Source organism: Watersipora subatra, chromosome 3 (assembly GCF_963576615.1).
Source record: "Watersipora subatra chromosome 3, tzWatSuba1.1, whole genome shotgun sequence".
Taxonomy (NCBI): domain Eukaryota; kingdom Metazoa; phylum Bryozoa; class Gymnolaemata; order Cheilostomatida; family Watersiporidae; genus Watersipora; species Watersipora subatra.
The window spans coordinates 473458-491308 of record NC_088710.1 but is presented as its reverse complement, the minus strand read 5'-3'; the positions used below and the strand labels follow the sequence as shown (position 1 = coordinate 491308).

Genomic DNA, 17851 nt, shown 5'->3' with positions numbered 1-17851 from the left:
CTGTTATTAATATTACTAAAAGTAAAAATAATAATGACACTAAACTTGTCTTAGTAAAATAATTAATTGTTGGTTCAGAAAGTTTTTGTATGTTTTGAGTCGTGTGTCTTCACTTTCTGAATGCAGGTGCAGAACCTTTGGCGGACAGCATACAAGCTCACCAAACAGTTTCAACAACCAGAGTTCCGGGGCCCCCTCAAGGCTTCGCGGACCATCAAGCAAAAGCTGGAAACTTTTAAGATCAATATGCCTCTCATCACATGCCTGTGTAACCCGGGGCTAAAAGACAGGCACTGGGAGCTCATGGGCGAGAAGGTGACTATTGTGTATTTTCACCTACCTTGCCTCTGTGAACAGCCTATTGGTTCATTCTAATGATATTAGAGGTTTAGTAAGAGGGTATGGAATATTCCAGATTGGAACGAGCATAAAGCCTCAGGAAGACACACCCCTCTCTGATATGCTTGGCATGAACCTTGAAAAGCACCTGGATGAACTTAATGCCATCAGTGCCCAGGTAATATGATCCTTATCATAGTGTCTTCATCATGCTGTTAGTGCCCAGGTAATATGACCCTTATCATAGTGTCTTCAATCATGCTGTCAGTGCCCAGGTAATACAACTCTTACCCTGATAACTTCTATAATACTATCAGTGCCCACGTAATATCACAAGTATGTAAGTATATAATGTATATACAATGTATATATTTGGTTGACCCATTTCTATGCTAGCACTTTTTGTCTGTACTAGACTTTCATTTCTCCCTGTTGACTACTGTAGTACTCCCTGTTGACTACTGTAGTACTCCCTGTTGACTACTGTAGTACTCCCTGTTGACTACTGTAGTACTCCCTGTTGACTACTGTAGTACTCCCTGTTGACTACTGTAGTACTCCCTGTTGACTACTGTAGTACTCCCTGTTGACTACTGTAGTACTCCCTGTTGACTACTGTAGTACTCCCTGTTGACTACTGTAGTACTCCCTGTTGACTACTGTAGTACTCCCTGTTGACTACTGTAGTACTCCCTGTTGACTACTGTAGTACTCCCTGTTGACTACTGTAGTACTCCCTGTTGACTACTGTAGTACTCCCTGTTGACTACTGTAGTACTCCCTGTTGACTACTGTAGTACTCCCTGTTGACTACTGTAGTACTCCCTGTTGACTACTGTAGTACTCCCTGTTGACTACTGTAGTACTCCCTGTTGACTACTGTAGTACTCCCTGTTGACTACTGTAGTACTCCCTGTTGACTACTGTAGTACTCCCTGTTGACTACTGTAGTACTCCCTGTTGACTACTGTAGGCCAGCAAGGAGTTTGCACTAGAGAATGCTTTAAAGAAGATGAAGAGAGACTGGGAAGTCATGTTTTTCACATTTGTGCCCTACAAAGAAACTGGAGTCAGCATTCTGTCAGCATTTGATGACATCCAGGTCTTACTAGACGACCATATTGTCAAGGCCACCACTATGAAAGGCTCGCCCTTTATTGGCCCCTTTGAACAAGAAATCAACGAGTGGGATTGCAAACTGGTTTGTTCTCCATCTGTTTTTTTTGTACTCTGGATGTCATTCATCTCAAACCAAGTGAACCCTAAAAACAATTTTTTGGTTTTACAGAGGAGGATGAGAGACATTCTGGACTCATGGCTGAAAGTGCAGGCAGCTTGGCTTTACCTCGAGCCTATATTTGGGTCAGCGGACATCCGCCGTCAGATACCTGTCGAGGGAAAGATGTTTGAGGAGGTGGACGAGCATTGGTCAGTACTCTGTATTCATCAACTCTATTTCTTTTTCCTATTAAATGTTTAGATTGAAATAGACATTTTATTGAGCAATAGGGCATGTCAGGGGTCTGTTTTTATTTACACAGATTGAGTCTTATTTTTTAACAACTCTATGTTGGCTCACAACTACTGGGTGTCACCTGCTCCTAGGTGTCACCATCTTCTCCTCATCACCAACTCCTCATCACCAACTACTCGTTATCACCAACTCCTCATTGACACCAACTCCTCGTTGCCACCAACTCCTCGTTGTCACCTACCGGTTTTTACTCCCTACAAGCGCTCATATGGCACACACAATTCCCTGTGCTGCACCTGTAGATGTAGTGCCATTACCACTAACTCTCTATTGTGATTATTTATCAGTAGACATCTACAGCCCCACAATTTCGTTATTTCACTTTATGGTATATCAACACCTTCAAGTTAGAAAATCATATAGCATGACAAACAGAGTTTCCCTTAACAGAACATTAACTCTTTCGCTGCCCTACGCGAAATTATGCGAAATCTATGATCAACTGCCATGGATGCATTTTTGCCAGATTTACAATGGCTGTGTAGTAATTACCATAAATATTATTGATTTGTGATAAAATTTCTTGATGCAATCATTTTGTAATCAGGTTGAACCGTTATAAATCTATTGATGCTATCATTCTGTACTAAGGTTTGACAGTTAAAAAATTTATTGATGCAATAGTTTTGGCCTAAAATTGTACAGTTATAAATTTATTGATGCAATAGTTTTGGCCTAAAATTGTACAGTTATAAATTTATTGTTGCAATAGTTTTGGACTAAAATTGTAGTTATAAATTTATTGATTCAATAGTTTAGGACTAAAATTGTAGTTATAAATTTATTGATGCAATAGTTTTGAACTAAAATTGTAGTTATAAATTTATTGATGCAATAGTTTTGGACTAAAATTGTAGTTATAAATTTATTGATGCAATAGTTTTGGACTAAAATTGTAGTTATAAATTTATTGATGCAATAGTTTTGGACTAAAATTGTAGTTATAAATTTATTGATGCAATAGTTTTGGACTAAAAGTGTAGTTATAAATTTATTGATGCAATAGTTTTGGACTAAAATTGTAGTTGTAAATTTATTGATGCAATAGTTTTAGACTAAAATTGTAGTTATAAATTTATTGATGCAATAGTTTTGGTCTAAAATTGTAGTTATAAATTTATTGATGCAATAGTTTTGGACTAAAATTGTAGTTATAAATTTATTGATGCAATAGTTTTGGACTAAAATTGTAGTTATAAATTTCTTGATGCAATAGTTTTGGACTAAAATTGTAGTTATAAATTTATTGATGCAATAGTTTTCGACTAAAATTGTAGTTATAAATTTATTGATGCAATAGTTTTAGATTAAAATTGTAGTTATAAATTTATTGACGCAATTGTTTTGTACTAAAGTTGTACAGTTAGGAATTTTAGATCACTATGTTATATGAATTTCACTCATTTACATGGAGCTGTTCTGATTTCTCGAAGCGCACAGCTTGTTACATATCCTCACTTTATAGTACATGTACAGTCATACTTCGACTTACGAGCTTAATGCGTTCCAAGACTGAGCTCGTATGTTAATTTACTCGCATGTTGGTGCAATTTATTTATATATAGAACCATTAAATATATATTGATTGGTTTCCATACTCTAAAAAATGCAAATAAAACACTCAAAACGAGATATTGTAACAGAAAGAACATGTTGGTTATTGTCCTAATTTACCAAATGCTTTCAAAAAGCAACAATTAAAAAATAATGCAAGGAAATGTGATTAATTAAGATGTAGAATTAAATACATACAATAGCAGCTAACGCTAGCATTTGCCAGAGAGGGAGATATAAGTTATCCTTTATTACAACAGTTGACTTTGATAAATTTGGATTTTATCAATGTCTTAAAAGACAAACGTAGAAGCAAACCTAAAAGCAAACTTTCATTTTTAACTTAACGTAATTAAAATTTCTTTGGCGTTCGTAGTTTGAAGTTTCTCGCTGGTTAGCTAATTTTTCCTTTGTTTCGCTTTTACGACTAGCCGGCCGTTTTAAGATAATCCTATCTAAAGACATTTGCCTTTGTCGCCCTTTCAACATGTTGCGATTAGGACGAACGCAGGTGTCATCACAAAAGGTTAATGCACGACCACTAGCCAACTTGTCCAAATGTCTATTTTTATAGTTTTGCTAGACAGCACCGGCCTTTTCATATAGCATCGTTTCAGTTGCGCTGTCACCGGCCAATTGTTTATCCAATGCCTGAGCAGTCTCTCCATCAGCGGTCCTGAAGATCGCTGCGCCGTTTAGAAACTATGGCCAGTCCTTTTGCGGACTAAATGCCCTGAATATAATCCTTCGGTTTGATAATTGTGGATGTATTTCTGTCATATTGCTGAGCTAGCTCAATCACGCATACACATTTTGCATATTTTTCAATAATTTTCTGTTTAATATCAACTGTTATCATCCGCTTTTTCTTTGCATTATCTTTCATTTTACTGGCAAACTTTCGGTCAACGCAGAGTACTTTTAATTCACATAATTCTGCACTGAGAATCGCACACAAAAAACACGGTACAAAAGTATAACCTGAGCAGATGAAAAATACAGAGTGATGCTGCTCTCATAAAACACCTCCGGCATACTTGGCAACTGACGCACGTGCTCGTATCTCAAACATGGCTCGTGTGTTAGTGCTAAAACTTGCTTAAAAGCTGGCTCGTATCTTAAGTTTTTCGTACGTTGGAGCACTCGTAAGTTGAAGTATTACTGTGCTTGTAATTCTGTTTATAGATGGCTTTTCCATTGTTACAGGAGAACCATAATGGTCAATGCTATAGAAGACACGAAAGCCCTGGTGGTTGTCTCACAAGACCAGATGCTGGAGAAGCTGCAGAACTCTGAGGCTATGTTAGATGACATAAACAAGGGGCTAAATGACTATCTCGAGAAAAAGCGTCTTTTCTTTCCCAGGTTATTCCCAGTCATATACATACATGTAGTTACACGCTAGTCACATACATGTACGTATATATGACTTATTTACTAGTTAATGGTTGGATATCTGTGATAATTATTAGCATAAGATCTATGTAAGTGCTTGTAAAATTCTCATATGTAAGCCTTTGTGTGGCTCTCAATGTAAAGCTCTGAGGATATGTTATGTAATATTCAATATCTCATATGAATGTATTATGGTAGAAATATAAATTATAGATATCTCACATGAATGTATGCAGGTTCTTCTTTCTCTCTAATGACGAGCTCCTTGAAATCCTCTCGGAGACGAAGGATCCTCTCCGAGTTCAGCCTCACCTCAAAAAGTGCTTTGAAGGTATCGCCCAGTTGACCTTCAACTCAGAAACCATTATAACAGCCATGGAGTCTGCAGAAGATGAAAAAGTTAAATTCTGCCAGACAATAAATCCTGCTGAGACACAAGGACTTGTTGAGAAGTGGCTTGTACAGGTAAGTTCGGATCAACATTGACATACCAGACACCATTGTCCCTCACACCTATCTACTATATGTCAGTGTGTCTCACACCTGTATACCATATGTCAGTGTGCCTCACACATGTATACCATATACCAGTGTGTCTCACATCTGTATACTATATGTCAGTGTGTCTCACACCTGTATACTATATGTCAGTGTGTCTCACACCTGTATACCATATGTCAGTGTGTCTCACACCTGTATACCATATGTCAGTGTGTCTCACACCTGTATACCATATGTCAGTATGTCTCACACCTATATACTATATGTCAGTGTGTCTCACACCTGTATACCATTTGTCAGTGTGTCTCACACCTGTATACCATATGTCAGTGTGTCTCACACCTGTATACTATATGTCAGTGTGTCTCACACCTGTATACCATATGTCAGTGTGTCTCACACCTGTATACCATATGCCAGTGTGTCTCACACCTGTATACTATATGTCAGTGTGTCTCACACCTGTATACCATATGTCAGTGTGTCTCACACCTGTATACCATATGTCAGTGTGTCTCACACCTGTATACCATATGCCAGTGTGTCTCACACCTGTATACCATATGCCAGTGTGTCTCACACCTGTATACCATATTTCAGTGCGTCTCACACCTGTATACCATATGTCAGTGTGTCTCACACCTGTTTACCATATGTCAGTGTGTCTCACACCTGTATACTATATGTCAGTGTGTCTCACACCTGTATACCATATGCCAGTGTGTCTCACACCTGTATACCATATACCAGTATGTCTCACACCTGTATACCATATGCCAGTGTGTCTCACACCTGTATACTATATGTCAGTGTGTCTGATCTAATGCTGACAGGTTGAGCGAGTGATGAAGTTGAGTCTGAGACAAGTGACAGCTGAGGCAGTGGCAGCGTACTCAGATCAAGTCAGGACTGATTGGGTGCTCAACTGGCCTGGTCAGGTTGTCCTTGCAGCCAGCACTATTCACTGGACTGCCGAGGTATGTCTCAACAGCTTTTGAATTATTCTATCCTCTGGTTTAAATATTGTTAGCAAATAGTGAGAGTTGTTCTCTCATGTAGGTTACAGAAGCTATCCAAAAGTCAACACTAGACAAGTACCTGGAGAGAAGTAACCAGGACATAGACAACACTGTGAGACTAGTGAGAGGAAAGCTAAGCAAGATGGCCAGGACCACCCTTGGAGCCCTCATTGTCATCGATGTGCATGGTGAGTGGGTTATCCCCAGCCATCAACTCTCAATTCTGTATGTCTGCCAGTTTGTTTGGTACAGGATTACAAGTGCAAGTATGGTGAGAGTAAGCAATGACAGTCAATCAGAGGAGTGGTAGAAGTCGTGGATGCAGTAGACATAAATATACATGTATTCTTCAATCCTTCTCCTATTTGTTGTTCGTAGCTCGGGATGTGGTCGACTTGCTGCGCAAGGAACGAGTTGCCATGGCGATAGATTTTTCATGGATCAGTCAGTTGAGGTACTACTGGGAGGACAACAGTGTGCTTGTTAGAATGATCACGACAACAGTTCCATATGGCTATGAGTATCTTGGTTAGTATTTCTTCATTATGTCCTTACAGGCTTTTACATAAACGAATGTTTTACATCATTTTTTATTTGACATGCTTGTTCATTATTGGTATGTGCTGACAACTCTCTAATTATTGGTATGTGCTGACAACTCTCTAATTATTGGTATGTGCTGACAACTCTCTAATTTCTTTTCTTTCTTTACACACGCTTTATGATTTCATCAATTATGTAAGCAATCTGTCTCTTATAAAAGACTCGGCTCACTGCTTCATGTTCGCACTGCAACATTCATAAGACCATGAGAGTTTCCATGTTTTCAACTTCTAGTTTTAACAAATGATTCATCATAATTCGCTATTTACGTAGTGGCACCTGCAATCGCTGCCAAGTACACATGTTGATAGCTGATTGGACAATAAATCATATAACCCTACACGGAGAGAAGGTTAAAAGTACATTATTTAAGTACATTATTTGTAGGTGAGGAAAGTCCAGTTTCTGCGTTATATGTAAACACTTGACAAATAATAAAAATAATCCTGACTTTCAAATTGCTATAATTGTGGCAGGCTACAGCTTTCATCTATCAACATGAGCAATGTGCATGATGTATTTACATGTAGATCTACATGGCTGAAGAAATCTATCATATACTTACATTTAGTTACTAGGCCATCAACTGGTATTAGCATGTTTCTATGGTCACATCAAACATGAGAAATAGTAGAGCTGTTGTGACACTTACCTGCTGGCTAATTAAAAACTCATTCCAATATTTTTATATCCAATACAGTTTTAGTCAATATCTAGCATTGGCTGCTGTACATCTTGAGATTAAGTCTATAGTTCTGAAGAGCTGAGAGATGTTGCTTTCAGCATAAATAGTTTTCATGGAATAGGAGACTTATATAGCGCAATAAGAAGAAAGGCATTCAGATCCCATGCAGTTATAGATAGGCGGTTTTTTCGATCAAGGACATTTAGTATATCATCTCATAATGTAATCAATAATCTATCGCATTTAGATGTTTTATGCTCGCAAATTGTTTATTCCGTTTGTGAAGACACTGGTAAGGAGAATCATCCTTTTAGGTGGTTTTCTGAGGAACCTTTGGGAATGCATTCAGTCTCTATCAGATTTGTTAATAGTAGTGTAATACAGAAATATTTGTTGGAGCAAAGGCTATCACAGTTCTATGCTCTGCTCGTCTATTGTTACTCGGTTGGCCATGGATACTTATGGTTTCCTCTCATTCTGTTAGGTAACTCCGGGAGGCTCGTAATTACACCTTTAACCGATCGCTGTTATCGAACTCTGATGGGTGCACTGCTGCTCAATCTTGGTGGAGCTCCTGAGGGACCAGCTGGTACAGGAAAGACTGAGACATGCAAAGATTTAGCTAAAGCCGTCGCTAAACAGGTCTATTATTTTGACTTTTAACTGTGTTTATTTAATGACCTTGACACCTGATGAGTAATGAATTATACATGTAGTTCTCAGTGTTACATCGGTAAAATATACCATTAGTTATGCACTACTGGTAACAGGTGTATTCTTGTCCATTGTGTAGTGTGTTGTGTTCAACTGCTCTGACGGACTCGACTATAAGGCTATGGGGAAGTTCTTTAAAGGCCTGGCGCAAGCTGGAGCTTGGGCATGTTTTGATGAGTTCAACAGGATCGAGTTGGAGGTGCTATCTGTAATTGCTCAGCAGGTAAATTATGTGACTCAGCAAGTTATTTACTCGTGTAGCTGTTGTGTCACAGTCGCTTAACAGGTAGGTTATGTCATTTGAATAAGTGAATTATTTCAACAGGTCAATTGTATCATTTTATAGGAGCGTTGCATCATTCAACAATAAGCTGATTTTTAGTTAACCTGCTCAAATAGAGCTTTCACAATAATTATCAAAAAGTTTTATAGAGCTTGAGTTTATTCTCTACATCTGTGTACAGGTACAGAGTATTCAGAGAGCCATAGCTGAGAAAAGGGAGACGTTTGAATTTGAAGGGACTACCCTTCATCTTGACCCATCTTGTACCATATTTATTACGATGAACCCTGGCTATGCAGGTATGGATAGATTTTACACACATGGTATCATACACTAACTCTTTACAGTTTAAAGTCAGTATAATATGATGAGCTCTGGCATGTTTTTAAGGTCGAGCCGAACTACCGGACAACCTCAAAGTGCTATTTAGAACGGTGGCTATGATGGTCCCTGACTACGCAATGATCGGTGAGATCTCGCTCTACTCCATGGGATTCGTCGATGCTCGGTCACTAGCTATCAAGATAGTGGCTACATACACCTTATGTTCTGAACAGGTTGGTCATTAGCTATCAAGATAGTAGCTACATACACCTTATGTTCTGAACAGGTTGGTCATTAGCTATCAAAATAGTAGCTACATACACCTTATGTTCTGAACAGGTTGGTCACTAGCTATTAAGATAGTGGCTACATACACCTTATGTTCTGAACAGGTTGGTCATTAGCTATCAAGATAGTGGCTACATACACCTTATGTTCTGAACAGGTTGGTCATTAGCTATCAAGATAGTAGCTACATACACCTTATGTTCTGAACAGGTTGGTCACTAGCTATCAAGATAGTGGCTACATACACCTTATGTTCTGAACAGGTTGGTCATTAGCTATCAAGATAGTGGCTACATACACCTTATGTTCTGAACAGGTTGGTCATTAGCTATCAAAATAGTAGCTACATACACCTTATGTTCTGAACAGGTTGGTCATTAGCTATCAAGATAGTAGCTACATACACCTTATGTTCTGAACAGGTTGGTCACTAGCTATCAAGATAGTGGCTACATACACCTTATGTTCTGAACAGGTCGGTCATCGCAGGTGGCTGCTCTTCCTTATAAATCTCTGTAAATCAGTATGTATGTACAGTAGAACCTTGGTTCTCGAACATAATCCGTTCCAGAAGGTTGTTCGAGATCCGAAACAATTATTCCCATTAGAATTAATGTATGCAAATATTAATCCATTCCAAGCCGAGAAAACAACTTCGGTAAAGTATTTTTTAGACATTTTAACATTTTACACCATAAACTATATTGTATACTACATACTATAAATAATAATAATAACGGATAGATATAGATCGTGTTTATTTTCAATAAAATATTTTCTATCTATGATGATGAAAACAAAAAACAGAAAGTAAACATTTTGTATGCTTTGCTCTTAAAACACCGAAAACATTCTAGATTATGATACAATACCAAAAATTGCAGAAATTGATAATGAAACAGCAAAGAATGCAACAGATCAGTTACATCACAAACCGTGTGAAAAAGGAAATATGAACAGCAATGGCACGTTTACTTCACACATTTGAAGGAAAATCTTCCTCCAAAACAATTTAGGGTAACTCGACTGGAGGAGTTGTCTCCCTAGCAAATCTTTTCAGTAAAGGAGACATCGTCCCTTATGGTTCCTTCTTTTTTGTAAAGAATTTATGAAATGTAACTTGCTTCTCCCTTTGTTAACAAATGTTTCCATGCTGTTTCCGGAGCTGTTCCGTACGTTTAATTCTAATGCGCATGCTCTGGTTTTGTCGAGACTCGAATTTATGTTCGAGATCTGAGACAAACAATTATCAATTTTTTGGTCGAACACCGAATTGGACGAGAACCCAAGCGTTCAAGAAAGAACCGAGGTTCCACTGTATTGACAAAATGCTAAAACTGCCTTTACTTGGAATGTAGGTATTTATGCTCTTGCGTTTGCATGTTCTCTCTATGTTTAGGATAAGTTGGCTAATTTACACTATTTTAGCTTTCATCTCAACATCACTACGACTATGGCATGAGGGCTGTCAAGTCTGTACTGACTGCTGCCGGTAATCTCAAACTAAAGTATCCTGAAGAGCAAGAAGATCGTCTTCTGCTCAAATCCATCGTCGATGTAAACTTGCCGAAGGTAATAATTGAGTCTAGCCGATGTAGAGAGCATTATATAAAGGGTCTGGTTACATTGGCATAGTCGATAATGCATAGAAATTGCTTATTTGTGAGACTTACCTATCCTAGGTCAGTGTTTCCTCTTGTGAACTATCTCTTACGGTGGTATGAGCAAGTGTAGATGTCATTGACAGTTGGTATGAGCAAGTGTTGATGTCATTGACAGTTGGTATGAGCAAGTGTTGATGTCATTGACAGTTAGTATGAACAAGTGTAGACGTCATTGACGGTTGGTATGAACAAGTGTAGATATCATTGACAGTTGATATGATCAAGTGTAGATATCATTGACAGTTGATATGAACAAGTGTAGATATCATTGACAGTTGATATGATCAAGTGTAGACATCATTGACAGTTGATATGAACAAGTGTAGATGTCATTGACAGTTGATATGATCAAGTGTAGATGTCATTGACAGTTGATATGATCAAGTGTAGATATCATTGACAGTTGATATGATCAAGTGTAGACATCATTGACAGTTGATATGAACAAGTGTAGATGTCATTGACAGTTGATATGATCAAGTGTAGATGTCATTGACAGTTGATGTGATCAAGTGTAGATATCATTGACAGTTGATATGATCAAGTGTAGATATCATTGACAGTTGATATGAACAAGTGTAGATATCATTGACAGTTGATATGAACAAGTGTAAACATCATCGACAGTTGATATGAACAAGTGTAGATATCATTGGCAGTTGATATGATCGAGTGTAGATATCATTGACAGTTGATATGAACAAGTGTAGATGTCATTGACAGTTGATCTGATCAAGTGTAGACATCATTGACAGTTGATATGATCAAGTGTAGATATCATTGACAGTTGATATGATCAAGTGTAGATATCATTGACAGTTGATATGATCAAGTGTAGATATCATTGACAGTTAATATGAACAAGTGTAGATATCATTGGCAGTTGATATGATCAAGTGTAGACATCATTGACAGTTGATATGATCAAGTGTAGATATCATTGACAGTTGATATGAACAAGTGTAGATATCATTGACAGTTGATATGATCAAGTGTAGATATCATTGACAGTTGATATGATCAAGTGTAGATATCATTGACAGTTGATATGATCAAGTGTAGATATCATTGACAGTTGATATGATCAAGTGTAGATGTCATTGACAGTTAATATGAATAAGTGTAGATGTCATTGACAGTTGATCTGATCAAGTGTAGATGTCATTGACAGTTGATATGATCAAGTGTAGATGTCATTGACAGTTAATATGAATAAGTGTAGATGTCATTGACAGTTGATCTGATCAAGTGTAGATGTCATTGACAGTTGATATGATCAAGTGTAGATGTATATCTCCCTGCTGGTAATCAAGTAATGTTATTGTAGTTCCTCTCGCCAGACATACCCCTGTTTGAAGGGATACTTTCCGACCTCTTCCCAGGAGTTGTCCAACCTAAGCCGGATTACCACTCTCTTGAGCTTGCTCTCAAAGAGAATCTTGAAAAGATGCATTTGCAGAGTGTGCCATGGTACATTGACAAGATTATACAGGTAATTCCTTATCCTACGCATTGGTAACATCCAGCAAAATAATTAGGTCGGTAAACAATGTTAGTGTGAAACGTACAATTTCTATTCGGTACATTGTAGATATATGACATGATTCTTGTCAGACATGGCTTAATGATAGTGGGTGACCCAATTGGAGGGAAAACCTCTGCCTTCAAGGTTCTGTCTCGAGCCCTTGCCGACCTCTCTAAACAGGGAATGATGGATGAGAATGACGTGAGTTGGGGTTTCCCTTTGTTACAAGTGATCTACAGGCATCTTTCATAACATTCTTTGTACCTCTTATTGTAATATATACTTTTGACATACCATATATAGTATATATGGTATAATGGCAACTGTTAAATTTGCAAGTGTTTGTAGACCAACTTCACAGCAGTGATGTAAGTTGGTTGGCGGCTGTCTAAACAGCTTGTGTTTGTATGATGACCACAATATAACACCGACTGTACGATACTGACTGTACGATACCGACTGTACGATACCGACTCTACGATACCGACTGTACGATACCGACTGTACGATACCGACTGTACGATACCGACTGTACGATACCGACTGTACGATACCGACTGTACGATACCGACTGTACGATACCGACTGTACGATACCGACTGTACGATACCGACTGTACGATACCGACTGTACGATACCGACTGTACGATACCGACTGTACGATACCGACTGTACGATACCGACTGTATGATACCAACTCTAGTGTAAACTTCTGAATGAAGTTTATAGTTAAGAAAATCTAGAAAAGGAAGGGACGTGATTGCTCAGGAAATTTTTTGGTGCATCATTAAAATTTAGTACAAGTTAGTAAAAATTTTACAAGGTACTTAAATAAAGTCAGCTGGAAGTGTGCAGAGGCTGGTTGTAAAGGCCGTGTAATTTATTTTGATTATAACTTTTTGTAGCTCATTGGATTTGGTAATTTTGTTCGATAGACAATTAGGCTAAAACGTATACATTACACAAAAGTAATTGTAATGTAACTTTTGAATGCTCCTGGCTTGATCTTTTTAATGAGCAGCCTCTTCATATTTTTGTGTGTGTTTCCAGCTGATGTCGGAAAGATAGGCCTAGCGATGCAGTGATGTCAACTTTGTGACATTTCCTGTTTTATTACAATCGCTGTTTTAACAGTCGCAATAAGAAATATTCTTCCTTCATGAGAAAATGAAAGCCAACATGCAAAAGGTTTTATCGGCTGAATACAGGCTGGACCTAAAAAGATCTTTTATTCTCAGTGTAATTATTTTACTAATTTGTTACTCTGAGATTATGTTAGGTGTTCGCTATTATGATTGATTACTGCTCTCTTCTGTGTTCCTTTGTGAAACTCAGTAAAGATACTTTCTCTCTAATCACTGGTCACTAATCGCCTCTGTTTTAGTGGTTATACATGTCTTTGTTGATCCACTGAATAGGTGACTAAACGTACTATTAATTATAAACTGTATAGATGTCTGTCTATCTGATATTCTTGACTTGAAAAGCAACTACTGTAGTCTCTGAAGTTTCTATTCTAGAACACAAATGTGTCTCTGTATATTGCAAACCCTATAACTCAAAATGTTGAGAGGCATTCTTATGAAACAAGTTGGCACACCTCCAGCTGAACTTTAGATTGCGTGACGTTAAAACAAACTTATCGTTCTTTTACAGGTTCGTTACTCGATAATCAATCCCAAGGCTATCACCATGGGACAACTCTATGGACGGTTTGATCCGATCTCACACGAATGGTCAGACGGAGTTTTGGCCAACACCTTTCGGGAGCATGCGTCTGACAGGTCGAGCAGCAGGAAGTGGATTGTGTTCGATGGTCCGGTAGATGCAGTCTGGATAGAAAACATGAACACTGTTCTCGATGACAACAAGAAGCTTTGTCTGATGAGTGGAGAGATCATTCAAATGACTAACAAACAAAACATGATATTTGAACCTCAGGACCTCGAGCAGGCTTCCCCTGCCACTGTTTCACGGTTAGTCATCAGCTTTTCTCCTCCCGAGTTTCTCTGCAATGTTATTGGTTTAGATAGTATCCCTAACTTGAAGTGACTTCTAGCAAGTCGACCACATTTTCACATCGCTTTCTCTCACCTTACTTCATCATCTTGTTTTTAAACCTTTGTAAAATTACTTCAGTTTACCTAATATTTGACTTGACTTTCTTAAGCAAATTTTAAAGTCTCTATCTGAGTGTCTATGGAGAGTTTGTATCTCTCATTTTATGCCACTCTGCTCGACAATGAACATATCATAATCCTAAGGTATGCAGCATTATATTTATGAATCTGGATAACGTGCTGAGGTGCTTGCAGGTGTGGGATGATCTACATGGAGCCATCACTCCTTGGCTCGGAGCCTCTGATACAGTCCTGGAGGGACCACTGCATACCTGATATCCTCAATGAGTACCAGAAAACTGTCATACGCCTTCTTTTTGAGTGGCTACTTCCTCCTTCACTCAATTTTGTAACAAGAAACTGCAAACACTTTGTTGTCTGTCATCCCATGCATCTGACTATGAGCATGTTGAAGCTGTACAGCTGCCTCCTCGAGGATGTCAAGTAGGTGACCTTTTAGCAGTTCCTTTTGGAAGATCACCTTGTAAATATATGGCTGTATTCTTGTCATGGAATGCGACTTTTAGCTTCAAGCGTTCTGGCAAAGGATCTTTTTTGTTGTGATAGTTTCTGGCGCAGGATTTTTTTTGTTGTGATAGTTTCTGGCGCAGGATCTTTTTTGTTGTGATAGTTTCTGGCGCAGGATCTTTTTTGTTGTGATAGTTTCTGGCGCAGATTTCTTTAGTGCAGGTTACAAGTTCAAAATTTGTACATTTTTTGTTATGACTTTTGGCTCAACAAATTTTGAACAAAAGGGAAAGAGAAAAATTTGTACATTTGCTACATTAATGTATTTGACAGATATAATTCAGGAGATCCTTCAATCAAATTTTAGCGACGTGAATGTAAAAATTCATGTAAATATTTCACATAGATGTATTTTGGAACAAGGTATTATATGTGAAGTTTTATGAACAATTTTTTTTTAATTTTTTGCTATTATCATGTTATTTATGTACTGTATATAAGCATAAATAAATCTTTGGTGTAAAAATAGCAGCGCTAAAAGGATTGGTGCCGAAAAGTTTGAGCCAGATAGCCGTAAACCGTTCTTGTCAGGCTGGTGTCCGTTACAACTAGATATGTGTTGTCTTGTGTTACTAATTTCAATAGTTGTATTGGTGACAAGCGTGCTCTGTAAAGGAAAAGTGCTAATATAAACAATAACAACAAGTATTTAGAATGAAGGTGAAGAAGGATAACGGAATAACAGAAGGAGGGAAGCGCATTGATAAGCATGTAATTGACAGGGAGATTGGTAAGGAGGAAGACGAGGATGAAGACTTTACAGATGAAGGTGATGATGAGAGCTCAGAGGCTCCTAGCATCAACGCCAAACCCTCCATGTCTGATCAGAAGGTCATAGGTCGGTTTCCTCTACCCTCAGCTTACATTAGCTTGTCTTTTAATTGGAAAGCTTTCGCTGTCACGGTAAACGTTTGCTAGGAATGGGCTGACAGCCTTAAATACACTTTTCTCTTTACAGATGAGAGAACCAACTCAGTGATAGCCTACTTCCTCTTCTCTCTCGTATGGAGTGTAGGGGCAACTCTCGATGGCCCATCAAGAATTAAGTTTGATGAGTTTTTCAGAAACTTGTGTGAGATGGAAGGTAGCCAGGCATCCCATCCGAGGTAACTATAACAGCGGGTAATTGTGATGAAATTTTGTTTTGACAAATGTTATCACGCAACCTTTTGTTTGTCTTCCTCCGAGTGCTTATGTGATTCCTTAACCGCTGTTCGATTGACATATGTTGCAGACCTGCGGAGCTGAAGTTCCCTAAGGGTTTGCTCATACCAAAAAGAGGCCTTATCTATGATCATGTGTTTATAAGGAAGACACTCGGTGGCATGTGGTCTCTTTGGCAGAGTCTTGTCAAACCTATTAATATGACTGAGACGACTAAGGTGTTGTATTCATTTAACCTTGCTATCTTTTCATGGAGTATCATGGCCATCTATTCCTTTTACCTCCTGTGTAGTCCTGCGAATGTTTAAGCAAAAGCTGTTCATGCCTCAGTTTATGGTCTTGTATGTTTTGATTTTTGTACAGCACCTCTACAAACGGTCCGATTTTAAGGTAAGGTTTGTTTTCTTTGACCTGCTTCGATCTCCTAGCTTGACTCTGTTCATATCAAATTCATATCTCTCTTCATTCTAGATTTCACTATCTATTTAATTTCTCCTTCCAAAGATGTCTTCATTTCATGTTATTGATTGTTTGCCTTCCACATTTCTTACGAATATCAATTATGAAAAAGTCAGCGTCATTCTTTTTACTCTAGTTGCTGACTAGGTTTAGTCCAGCGATGTACGACTTACAATAAGAGCTCATGCGCTACTCTCACTTACTAATTTTCTCAACAGGTGAATGAACTTATCATTAACACAGTCGAGACAGAGAAGCAGAGCTTTTTCCTCAACAAGCTCCTGCTGCAGAATCAACCTTTGCTCTTTGTTGGCCCAACTGGCACAGGAAAGTCGGCCATAACCAACGCTTTCCTTCTACAGCTACCGAAGGAAAAGTACATTCCTAGTAATGTCAACTTTTCTGCTCAGACATCAGCCAATCAGACGCAAGATATTATCTTTTCCAAACTTGACAGGTAGGACACTAGCTTGCAGGTACTGCATAACTTGACAGGTAGGACACTAGCTTGCAGGTACTGCATAACTTGACAGGTAGGACACTAGCTTGCAGGTACTGCATAACTTGACAGGTAGGACACTAGCTTGCAGGTACTGCATAACTTGGCAGGTAGGACACTAGCTTGCAGGTACTGCATTGCTCCTTTGGGATGGCACTTTGCCGGTATAATAAAACAACAATGGAGGCAACAATATTTGCAAACCTTTTACAGGGCTTATCTCTATGTATATAGAACGATATATCTGTGTGTACGCCTTTGTACAGTTTTATGTCATAGGCTGAACAACAATGCAGAATTGATTTCATAATGGTATGTAGACTACTAATCTTTCAGTGAAAGTTTCCATGATGAAGTTTTTTAAAATTTCATGTCAATTAGATCGAAATTTATCGGAAAGATTAATTTATCAGCCATCTTAGCATTAGAAGCTTGTTAGCAGCCATCTTGAAATCTTATGAATCCATTTAATAATGTAGTGACGGATTCAAAGAACAAATGTCGCTATATAGAGAGCTCTGCTTGATTTTAGAATATGCTTAAATAATTGTGAGGTTTAGTTTATTTGTCAAATTTATCAAACCTTTTTATCCTTTTTGGTAATTTTTCAAGTAGTTGTCACTTTTAGCTTTTTACTAGTTTTTAGCGAAAAA

The 17851-nt window shown here is 38.1% G+C and overlaps 1 protein-coding gene across 1 annotated transcript in view; it reads left to right on the top strand.

Moving 5' to 3' along the window:
* LOC137391897 (dynein axonemal heavy chain 3-like) overlaps positions 1–17851 on the top strand; it is a 72485-nt gene that overhangs the window by 10376 nt on the left and 44258 nt on the right. Inside the window, exons 12-33 of the mRNA XM_068078447.1 lie at positions 127–315; positions 416–517; positions 1313–1540; positions 1628–1767; positions 4634–4792; positions 5059–5287; positions 6157–6300; positions 6383–6530; positions 6721–6870; positions 8115–8272; positions 8424–8567; positions 8809–8926; positions 9018–9184; positions 10668–10811; positions 12231–12395; positions 12495–12629; positions 14085–14404; positions 14744–14992; positions 15799–15914; positions 16035–16182; positions 16311–16458; positions 16918–17156. Of these exons, the coding sequence (XP_067934548.1) occupies positions 127–315; positions 416–517; positions 1313–1540; positions 1628–1767; positions 4634–4792; positions 5059–5287; positions 6157–6300; positions 6383–6530; positions 6721–6870; positions 8115–8272; positions 8424–8567; positions 8809–8926; positions 9018–9184; positions 10668–10811; positions 12231–12395; positions 12495–12629; positions 14085–14404; positions 14744–14992; positions 15799–15914; positions 16035–16182; positions 16311–16458; positions 16918–17156 (3740 nt within the window). The remainder of the gene's footprint in view (positions 1–126; positions 316–415; positions 518–1312; positions 1541–1627; positions 1768–4633; positions 4793–5058; positions 5288–6156; positions 6301–6382; positions 6531–6720; positions 6871–8114; positions 8273–8423; positions 8568–8808; positions 8927–9017; positions 9185–10667; positions 10812–12230; positions 12396–12494; positions 12630–14084; positions 14405–14743; positions 14993–15798; positions 15915–16034; positions 16183–16310; positions 16459–16917; positions 17157–17851) is intronic.